The sequence below is a fragment of the Perkinsus marinus genome (assembly GCF_000006405.1).
Source record: "Perkinsus marinus ATCC 50983 genomic scaffold scf_1104296942710, whole genome shotgun sequence".
In the NCBI taxonomy this organism is placed as follows: Eukaryota; Perkinsozoa; order Perkinsida; family Perkinsidae; genus Perkinsus; species Perkinsus marinus.
This window is the reverse complement of record NW_003212056.1, coordinates 87172-97407: the sequence shown is the minus strand read 5'-3', so window position 1 is coordinate 97407 and position 10236 is coordinate 87172. Positions and strand designations below refer to the sequence as shown.

The window sequence follows — 10236 nt, the reverse complement described above, 5'->3', positions numbered from 1 at the left end:
GCCGCTAGATTACGCGGCTTCAAGAGGATATTGAACCGAGTCGAGATAGAAATCAGTGTTGGTCTGCTTGGGGAGAGGAGCGCTTGCAATGGAAGTACGGCTAGGTGAAGCGATGTTCCCTCGAAAAGCCTATCTCTACTCTACTCGTCGGCTATAACAACACTATTCCACCTCCATCAGATAACGATGAGTGTCGGCATCCAGGAGTCGTCCTGGACGCCAAAGCATTGGCCTACAAACTCTGTCGGGTTATACAAGATGGAAACTCGGACGTTTCCAGGGAACTCGATCCTCAATTTGCTACACTTTTCCAACGGTAGCTCTGCAGCTACTCGAGGTGCAACTCTCGCATATCCTCACCCTTCAGAGCTGTTATAATCTCGTCCGAAGAGGCCATCAGAGACGCGTTGCTTGGGACGCAGGTCATCGCTTGTCCACTCCTCGCCTCTTGACATTGATGCTTGGCGAGGATATATTGCCCTGGTCACTCTCGAATCAGGCTCGAATCGACAGCTTCCCGGCTCGAGCCCCGTGGGAGGCACAATCGGCGGATCTAGAGCGGTGAGCCATCGTCTACGCTGCCGCAATATCGTCGGTGACAACCATCAGGACGCTGTCCGCCGTGGTCATTCAGCGATACTGGAGGGATTTCAAGGCTGCTGCGACTTCTCAGTATGATCGCTGGCCTTCCCATGAGGTGAATAAGGACTCTTGTCGAAGCCCGAGTCTGAGAATCTCAGACACCTTGGCGGAAACAGAAAGGAGTCCTTCCATGGAATGCCAGGAAATGGAGGGGGCGGACACGACAGTGCGGAGGAGGCTGCGTATGACATTCTGTGGATCCTAAGGGGCACTACCACGTGTCGCATCAACTCATATTCACCAGCTCTACCAGCGATGTTTCTGGGCATTATCATCTGCTCAGGCATTCCCCAAACCGTTGCGAGACTACTTCAATACCACGTTTGCTTCGCACGATACAGTGGCAAGGCCATCCACGAACGGAGAGGCTTTTCAGGACTCTAGCAGAGCTAATGTACATAAGGTACAAGTTTGCATTCGAGCAGCGAACATAAGGATGATTGGGGGCAGTAAGGCCCTAGGAAAGTACCTTGAGGATACTGATGTCGTTTCCAGACTTCTTGGGTAAGTAGATCACCCGTCTAGGAGGGAATTAACTGTCGTAGGTGCTCATCTGCACTAGTACACATATTTAAGCTGACCGTGAAGGGCCATATGGTGGTGATGGAACTGAGTCTACGGGTCAAAACAAGCGATGGTATATGCTATGGGAATCGTAGGTCCTGGGCTGATCATTATTCTACATGCGTTCCCCTTTTTCTCGCCACCATTGACACGCTGACAATGATGGTGAGACTAGGTCTTCGGTGCGAAGGGGCGGAGCTCGCTGAGCTTCTTATCAAGAATTCAGCGGGTTCTTATTCAAATTATTTTGTAAATTGGGTGACTAAAAAACAAAAGGTTGTCGGGGGTTGGCTGGCGTCGTCGACGTGGCCGACCACTGTCTCCTTATAGAGACATGTGAGAAGAATGATCATCGTGGGATTTGACCCTGGGCCGTTCGACTGAGAGTCGTGGTCACTAACGTACTGAGCTAATAGTTCATCTCTTGTGCGACGAACCGTTTTGTCAAAAATAAGCGGGAACAGCAACAGCTACACCTTCGCTATATTTTTACGCTGATGAGCAGTCAACGAGAGACAGAATGATGCCCTGTTTGTCTTCTGAATCGCCCTGGTCGGGTCGGAATTTTTGCTCACGCACGGTCGGACGGACGGACGGACGCACGCACACGAGTGTTCGTGCGCAGTAACATAAGCTCCGCTCGCTTCGCTCGCTCCGCAATTACAGTGGCATTAACGATGTCATTGGACTAGCTTGATGTTATCTGGCGCTATCGCAGTGATGTGCATCCCGTGGAGGCACTGCTTCCCTAAGCGCGGAAATATCACCTCCGAACTTAGCCATTCGGCACCACCCTTCTCAGCTAACTGCGATCATACTGGCGTCCCAGTCTATTCCAGCATGCTGTGTTCAAAGATGGCGCAGATGATCGAGGGCCCTCCCGAGAACTTTAGTAACTACCCAAGACTCCTGGCCCTCTTGGAAGGGTAGGAGACTTGCCTTCCACACAGGAAGACTGACGCTCTCAGTGCCACTATTTGGATGCCAGGCGACTCCCTCATTCCGGGATCAGGAGGTCGGCTTGCTGCCGTGGAGGACCCTATGAGACGACGGGATGAGGTCAGCGTGGGAAAGTCATAGCAAGCCAGTGCCATCCAGTGCAGGTGAGGTGTTGGGCAGCGATACGAATCCAGCGGCGCTTTCGTCGTCACCTGAGCCGCGATGGGTGGTCTGTGTATGTCACCCAGCCCTGGAGAATGGCTAAGGAGCCAAGCTGGAGACAAGTCGAGAGGTTCTCTTAATTTTAGACTACATTACATCTGCGCGTCATTCCACAATTTCTAGGTTTAGTGATGCCGCAGTCATCATCCAGCATCACTTCCGCATCTGGCGTGCCTGGAGGCGTGGCAGAATTGCTACGGAACAAGCGTCTAATCAACCGCATGTATTTGAGTTGTCCAAGACTCGCAAAAGATCTCGACATCCAGGTTCAGTGGATCAGTAAAGCCCATTGGGTGGGCTTACCGTGGGAAGCATGAACATGTCCCGTGGAACTGATGCTCTCATTCCGATTACCCTGCTCTTTGTGTTGCTGGGGCAAGTAACATCCCTCGGGTCGGGTAGGTGTGATCATCACACCTACGAGACGCGAGGGATCACACTGTGATGAAATCACACCAGGCCAGTGATGTATTGCGGCTCCACGTGGAGCAGGAGATTGTTGAGCTATGCTCCATGGGAAGCTCGTACACGTTTCTTGCGTGCATGTATGCGTATGCATGTGGAGACTGTGTATTCTACACGGTGCGTTCCGGTTTTGCACTGCGGTTGTCCTATGACGTGATGTGTCTCTGAACTCGACATGAGAAGAGGAGAGGGAAAGAGAGAGGCAAGGCGAACCACCGTATAGCTAATGAGGTGAACGCATTCACATTTGCGTCACTGCAAAGCTGTCTCCTTCATAGACTACATGCACACTGTCTCGTTACAGAGGTGATCCCACTAGCACAACGTTCCACTAAGCTCTAAACTCTCGGGACAACAGTGGGGGGGGGCGGGCGAGGAAAACCTGCCCTCGACAGCGGGTAGGGCAGATTAGGGACGCCAGAACTTGTGAGATCGAGGTACTTGCTTGCTGCTACTGTTTCGGGGCGCGCGCCAACATCAGCGCAAGATTTACAAGGGACTTGAGACAGTCCTCGTTGCGTGGATCAGCTTGCCATATCACATACATCCACTTCACGAGTATGACCGTGAAGTGTGACTTCTGACGGGCAAAGTGCGATGAACCTGATGGAAGCGGTCGAAGACCTCATAAGTCATTAGTGCTCTGTGGAATCGCCATGAGGAGCGCAGAAGCTCACTGGAGTTGTCGGTGATATATAGTAATCAATGTTATGGTATGGTGGTGTCAATACACCGAACTCTATCATGGACGATGAAGAGGCTATCGCCTCGGACATTTACGATTCAGTTTTTCTATTCGATGGCACGTGGCGCATGTGATATCAGGCAGTGCAATAGCCATAGCAGAGGTCCCTCTATAGCTACTGATAGAGAGCTTGACCGAGCTATCACATGCATTTAGTTGTCAGGTCTTTCCTTTCCACTCGGAATAACATTGTTCTAGGCAGTTTCCTGTTAGTCTCGATCAGCTATGCCTTTCCTCACCATACCAAAGCGGACCTCTCGATCTCAGTCTGCTGATTGTGGCGGTAGCAAAAGTGGTCAAGAAGCTCTGGTCAATCAAAAGGGATATGCAGTGGAGCTTGTGCACGCGGAGGTTCAAGCGGGAGGCCACACTGGAGATGATAGTATGTCTCTGATGGGATCGCGAAGGTCCTCGACTTCGTCCCGTAGTTATGGTGTGAACACTCGAATGTTGATTGGCGTCGATGTATACACAGGAACAGATAGAGTGAAAGTCGTAGATATTGCAGTGAATACTAACAGGGATGATGTTTGCGATGATGAAAGTGGGCTTACCTGGGCCGAGCGAGACAACCTTGCACGGGAAGTAGCTGCGTTGAAAGTAAAGGCTTATGACTTCGCCAATAAGGCTAGTCAGCTCACAGGAGTTGAGGAGCAGCTCAGAAGTAAGACGAGATCGGTGTTTGGATAGGAGAGGTCGATTTGTTGTTAGTATTGGGTGAGAAGCGGCTAGAAGCTGTCGATGCTTTAACTATTGTGAAGAGGCAAGTCCAGGAGGCTACAAACGCTAAAGAGCATGCACTGGCTTCAACTAAAACAGAAAAAGAGCAGCTCATGGATGTAGCATTCAATTATTCATAGACCTAGAATATGATAAACACGATCTCAGGACCTAGATAGGATGCGCCGCGAGAAGCGACGACTAGAGAAGTATGTATACGACCTGAAAAAGGGAAAAGTGGGATTGTATGCATCTTGTGGCTCCTCGATCACTTCACGTTACAGGAGAGTCTCTGTCAAGAGGAAGAGGCTGCTCGGCTGGACTTCAGAATAGCTAATAGACGACGAACAGAGGTGAGGAATGCGGAAAGATTAGGAAGTGTAGACTCGGTCCCAGGCCATTGAGTTGTTGCAAGTCACTGAAGAAGAGTTGAAGAAGTTCTCAGACACTAAGCAGGAGCTCATTGAAGCCCAGGAGATGCACGATATCGTCGTGAGAGAGCGGGAGAAATTGACACGTATCTCGACATCACTGCTCGGAGCACTGACTATACGCAATCATCAGGTACAGTGGAAAAGGAAATGATTGCGTTTGAGAAGCAAAGAGTTGAGATCCAAAGCATGATGGAGAAGCTTGTATCGGAACGTGATCGTTTGAGCCAAGATGTGAGTCTTCGTATGAGCAGGCTTAGGGTGTCGATTTAGAGCTTCGCGGTTGTGTGTTAGGTGGCAGAACTTGAAGGGCGAAGGAAAAGGGAAGCTTCTCTCCTGTCTGTAATTGATTCTACCAAGAAAAGAGTTGAAGGGGATATACGCGAGTTGAAGGAAAACATTAAGGTACTTTTGAGAGACATAAGTACTGTCACCCAGAGGAGAAGCGAAATGGAAGCCGAACTAGGGGATGCTTATTTACTAAAGGAACGAATAGAACCGGAAATGGAAGATAAGGAAGCCCAGTGGGTGGAGCTATGCGAGAAAGTGGGTGCTTTGGAGAGTGAGTTGGCAGAGTATGAGAAGGAGCGGAAAGGCATACTTGAGGAAATTGCACAATTGAACGATTACCGCGGTAAACTCGAGACGAAAGTTGACGTCTTCACTAAGGAATACGAGCAAGCTAATAGCATCCTTGGAGATCTTCATGAAGAGATAAGCATGCTTGAAGAGGAGAGAGATGCATTGCGAAAACTTCCAAGTGTAGATTTTTCTCAGAGGAAGCCCAGTATTTCCCTTGAACACTCGCCAGGTCAGCCTTACGAGCGAAGCAATAGTGATAATATCGAGGTAAAGCCTGTCGTCGCCCCGACGAAGCGTCGCGCACGAGCGAAGTGACCTCTGATGTGTTCCTATGTGTAGCATTGGCGATTGATGTTCCGCTGTCCTCGTTTTGAGTTGCATTAGTCTGGCTCAGTTATGAGAACGATTATATATAAAGATTCATATAGTATTCATTGTATTCCATCATTGAGAAGATCCAACCTCGGGAAGCACAGAAGATGAAAACCCACACAGTTTCCGAGTGAAGAGCAGGCGCTCCAAGTAGGGCGGATTCTTCGATCCATGAACTGCTGCATGCTCCTCGAAGCGTGCGAAGCCGCTCGAAAAGACCCGCTAGGTACGAACCAAGATCACGATGACGCATATGTAAATCGCTTAGTTTTCAACGAGTGCTCATGCCGGGTGTAAAGCAACTATTAACTCGACAACTCCTTTCCCCCATTCATCGATCTGATCGAGCAACCCCCTGTTTGTCGACGATCGTGTTTCATCGATAACTCGAAGCACAAGGTGGCCAGCCAGAAACCCTAGGAATCGTTGAAACATCGGTATCATGCAACGCGTTTGATCGAAACCAAACCGGGACTGTTAGACGGGGGATGAGTGTCTCGAGAGTCGCTATGAGTTCCCTAGCACGCTGCAGATCGGTTGGCTCGCAGAAAGGTGCCCATCGGATGATATCGCGGCAGCAACGGAGTACAAGCCTCACTGGCCGGTCACCTTGATAGTGCTCAAACCGCTTTGGAGAATTGTAGATGATGGCTATGGCCTCCAGCACATCTATGATAGCACGTGGGGTGCTATTATTCAAGGATCGACCAATGTGTGCAAACAATTTCCAGTGAGTATCGACGCTTCCGTCGAAGCACTCAGCTGCAGGGAGTACCTGATGGGGTAACAGATGCATACGAGCCTGGTGGACTGGAAAACATCAGATTGGAGTCGGAGCGATGCCGAACAGAACGAAAGACTCACAAAAAGACTGCAGCGAGGTCGGTGACTGGCCACTTGCGTAGCTTCGACCCGCTGAATGTAGCACGCATACTCCTTAGAAGATCTTCATTTACCACTCCAGACCTGGCCATGACGAAGAGTAGATCCGCGACAAACCGGTTATCAATGATGTCCGATGAGCCAAATGCATAGACGTCAGTGAAGTGCTCTATCGCGGATGCTACAGTGGCTTGGGTTAGGCTTCCACTCAGAACGAGACCCTTCAGGATGCGCATTCGCACAACTGGAGTGAGATCGGGAGGAACGGGAATAACTTCAATCTGTCGCATCACTGCTGATGCTAGCTGATCAACACTACGGAAGCTGTATCCAGCTCCTGATGACAACAAGCCCAGGCCAAGGACAAACTGAGAAAGCGCCTCGTATGGAACCTATATCAACAAGTGAATCCATACATGAGAACACAGTCCCACCTCTGATATGTGGCGCAAACACATATCGGCTACAGTGTCGAAACAAGTAGCCTTTACCACACCGGCCACGCCACATGCCTTCACTATATAAGGTGCTGTCTGGAAGTAGTTCATTGCCATTAGCTTCAGACGATTGCCCTTAACCTTCTGCAGCTGCTTGCCCAAACACAATAATATCTCCTCAATTAACCAGTGATATCTGTGGTAGATGTCACAGCATTCATCACGTTATTGTTAGTCACTTTTTAGGGAGGAGGGCAAGTGAATTGAGGAGGAGCACGGCTTCTGAGAACGGCAAAACTTCATGTCTGCGCCGTAGCCGATTCAATATCTCCGGCACGAGCCTTTCACGAGACGAATATATCCTCTTTTGAGTTTCATCTAAATCACGCAACTGTACAGGATTGATAACGCCCGACAAGATGTACCTATGGGATACAATTGTCTCACAGACCCCGACTCAGATGCGTACATAAGGCCCACGTGATCGTGAACCCTCTCAAAAGAGTCCTCAATAGATTCAAGCATCGGCAAGGCGAGGTCCCCAGGTACCGGCTGGTATCCCTGACGGACCCTTATGAGTCGTCGTAGACTTTCCACAATATCGTCGGGCTCTGTGAATTGTTGCCAACATGCAGCCACCTGACATGCTCGGATGCTTCGTCAACTTATAAGCAACATCAGTCACCCACTTCCTGCACTTTACTGTCCCGATCCTTGCTCGCAGTTGTTTGGTCCGATGAGACTCCAACCCATTTGAGGCTTCCCTTTCGCATAGGCGCAGCCGTTCGCAACTTCTCTAAGAGTTTCCTAGTTGTCGCACTTGCAATCGCATCCGCACATAGAATTTTCCCATTTATGAAATGCATCCGCGAAATGCTAATAGAAAAGGACTCCCCATTGAGTGATGACAATAACCCCAAGACGCAGATAGGCTGGGGGAAGCACTTCCGACATGTTACACACTGATGTCAATAACGAACGATGATGCACTGCTCAACGGGGCGGAACGACGCCACTTGCAGACTTTCGGGACTGTGTGTGCTCGATTGGGCCCGCCAGGATCTAATATTAGCTTCAGAACTGGTAACCGGTTTAACTGAGAGAATCATCCACTAAGCTAAATGGTAGCGGCCAAGGGTCCGAAACATCTTCAACAAATCCTACACCGAGCTGGCCACGAGTGCTACGCCCGAAAACTATGAATCCACGACTTTCTAAAGCCGCTAATGTATGGTAGCCACCTCCTGCTATACACTTGACCCCAACAGCGACTGGACCAGTGGGAAGAGGATGGGAACGACGTAGCCCATCACCGAGCTGACCTCGACGACCCATACCGAAGCCGTAGAGGGCAGACTTATCTCGGGTGATGACTAGGGAATGGGCACCACCACAACAAACAGCCGCGACGGGTGGCAGCTGGCCTGATACCTTAACGGGAATCGAAGTATCTCCCATATCGTCACCACGTCCAAGCTTGCCAGTGGAACCGCTACCAAAGGCATATACCTCTCCCATCGGGCCGCACAGTACGAGGGAGTGGTGCCCTCCACATGAGACCATCGTGCATCGACTAATGGTCGGGATTAGTGTGGGCACCCAACAGTGTGAACGCTCGTCATTGCCAAGTTGTCCATGAGTGCCCATCCCACAGGAGTACACACGACCCGAGTCAGCTAGAAGGAGGGAGTGGGCGAAACCGCATGAAACGCTAACAAACCGGACACTCGGTCCAGGAGGGTTCACTAGTGTTGGTGAGGAGATGGCTGAGACTGGAGAAGTGCCCAAATGGGATATACCAATGCCGAGCTGGCCGAACGCATTCCACCCGAAGGCCACGACACGGCCGTTAGCCAGCAGGACCATGCTGTGATCTCCACCACACCTCACATCAATAGGGATGGAGCCAAAGGAGTCGACATCGATCCTTCGTGGGGAAGAGAAGTCTCGGAGGTCATCACAGGCCAACTGGCCAAAGGTGTTCCTCCCTGTACCGAAGACAAGACCAGTTACACCTAGGAATAACGTGTGTCGATCTCCGCATGCTACTGCCACGAGTCTAATACGACTTAGACTGCTCACCAACAAGGGTTGAGGCTCATCACGGAGAACACCATGACCAAGCTGGCCCGAAGTGCCGCTACCAAATGTGTAGACTCTGCCGTCGAGCATGTATGCACTGTGTATGCTCCCGGCTGCTACTGATGATCGATTTTGGAGCCGCTCTAGCATGAGTCGTAGTCGTAGTATAGAATTAGCATCATGGTCACTTCGATGTAGCTCTGCCCGAGCGATGTTGATAATGTCTAGTCGGCTGAAGGCAGGCTCGACCAGCATGTTGAAGAGCTCTACGGGTATAGATCGTGTGGCGAAGGAGCTCAACCTGCGATCGCTGTTTGTAATAGCAATAATGCTTATCGTGTCGAGGAAGGCCATGATGTGCCATAGTGTATCGACAGAGAGGATGGACAATGACGATGATGATGGCAGCACTGTGGCAGTCATGTTGGACCGCGACAGCTTTGTCAACGAACAGGCCCAAGCAGGTCAAAGAACTGAGACACTTATTGTTACCCATGAGTAACGACAGCAAGCCCGAGACCTATCTTAGCACCCCAGCGAGCCGACTTAACGAACGCATCGTCCCAAGTGGTTACATCATAAACACGAACTCATTGCAGAGTGATATGTATTTATGCTGCACCCGCAGCCGTTTCTCCATGGACACTTCAACATCGTCGACTCAACAGGGTTTGACGCAAGGCTATACACGTCGCTTCGCTGAGTGCAAGTGCTGATAACTGCAGGTAATCAGGCCAATCACGGATGGCTTTAAAGTGAGAACTCCCAGCATGTACGAGTTCCCACAGTAGGGCCTGTTGCCAACAAGTCCACGAGTCTCAGGACCAGTAAAGCACTCAACCGGTGACATATCTGACATCGTACCATACACGCAATACATCGACTCGGCTTTGCTGATCAATAGTCTTTTCTTGTTCCCACCACTGATGCAGGGACCACTCCACGGTATCCAAAGCCGACACTGATATACCAGCTCCAACTCTGAACTACCAACGCGACCATACACTTTGTCAGAGAGAAAAGCATCACACGAGAATCGAATAGCGACAACGTACACGACTTGCAACAGTAACAATGACTTCGTTTACGATGATAACGCTCAGGGCAATTTCGGGTGGAGGACCCTGTAGACTTATGTGAAGATGATTAGTAC

At 50.3% G+C, this 10236-nt stretch overlaps 5 protein-coding genes across 5 annotated transcripts; 3 read left to right on the top strand and 2 right to left on the bottom strand.

The window, feature by feature from the left end:
• Nucleotides 1-2061: 2061 nt before the first annotated feature.
• On the top strand, nucleotides 2062-2286 carry Pmar_PMAR020770 (hypothetical protein; the record flags this gene model as incomplete). The annotated part of the gene is made up of 2 exons (XM_002781338.1): nucleotides 2062-2132; nucleotides 2175-2286. The coding sequence occupies 2 exons, from the start codon at nucleotides 2062-2064 to the stop codon at nucleotides 2284-2286; spliced, it is 183 nt and encodes a 60-aa protein (XP_002781384.1).
• A 1738-nt stretch (nucleotides 2287-4024) lies between these two features.
• Nucleotides 4025-5625, top strand: Pmar_PMAR020769 (merozoite surface protein 3b, putative; the record flags this gene model as incomplete). Its single annotated transcript, XM_002781337.1, has 7 exons — nucleotides 4025-4241; nucleotides 4289-4416; nucleotides 4466-4534; nucleotides 4582-4650; nucleotides 4694-4814; nucleotides 4862-4962; nucleotides 5023-5625. The coding sequence occupies 7 exons, from the start codon at nucleotides 4025-4027 to the stop codon at nucleotides 5623-5625; spliced, it is 1308 nt and encodes a 435-aa protein (XP_002781383.1).
• A 917-nt stretch (nucleotides 5626-6542) lies between these two features.
• On the bottom strand, nucleotides 6543-7118 carry Pmar_PMAR020768 (hypothetical protein; the record flags this gene model as incomplete). Its single annotated transcript, XM_002781336.1, has 2 exons — nucleotides 6543-6956; nucleotides 6999-7118. 2 exons carry the CDS (start codon nucleotides 7116-7118, stop codon nucleotides 6543-6545), a joined length of 534 nt encoding a protein of 177 aa, XP_002781382.1.
• Nucleotides 7119-8093: 975 nt separating this feature from the next.
• On the bottom strand, nucleotides 8094-9173 carry Pmar_PMAR020767 (uvb-resistance protein uvr8, putative; the record flags this gene model as incomplete). Its single annotated transcript, XM_002781335.1, has 1 exon — nucleotides 8094-9173. One exon carries the CDS (start codon nucleotides 9171-9173, stop codon nucleotides 8094-8096), a length of 1080 nt encoding a protein of 359 aa, XP_002781381.1.
• Nucleotides 9174-9303: 130 nt separating this feature from the next.
• Nucleotides 9304-9585, top strand: Pmar_PMAR020766 (hypothetical protein; the record flags this gene model as incomplete). Its single annotated transcript, XM_002781334.1, has 1 exon — nucleotides 9304-9585. The coding sequence occupies one exon, from the start codon at nucleotides 9304-9306 to the stop codon at nucleotides 9583-9585; it is 282 nt and encodes a 93-aa protein (XP_002781380.1).
• Nucleotides 9586-10236: the final 651 nt, after the last annotated feature.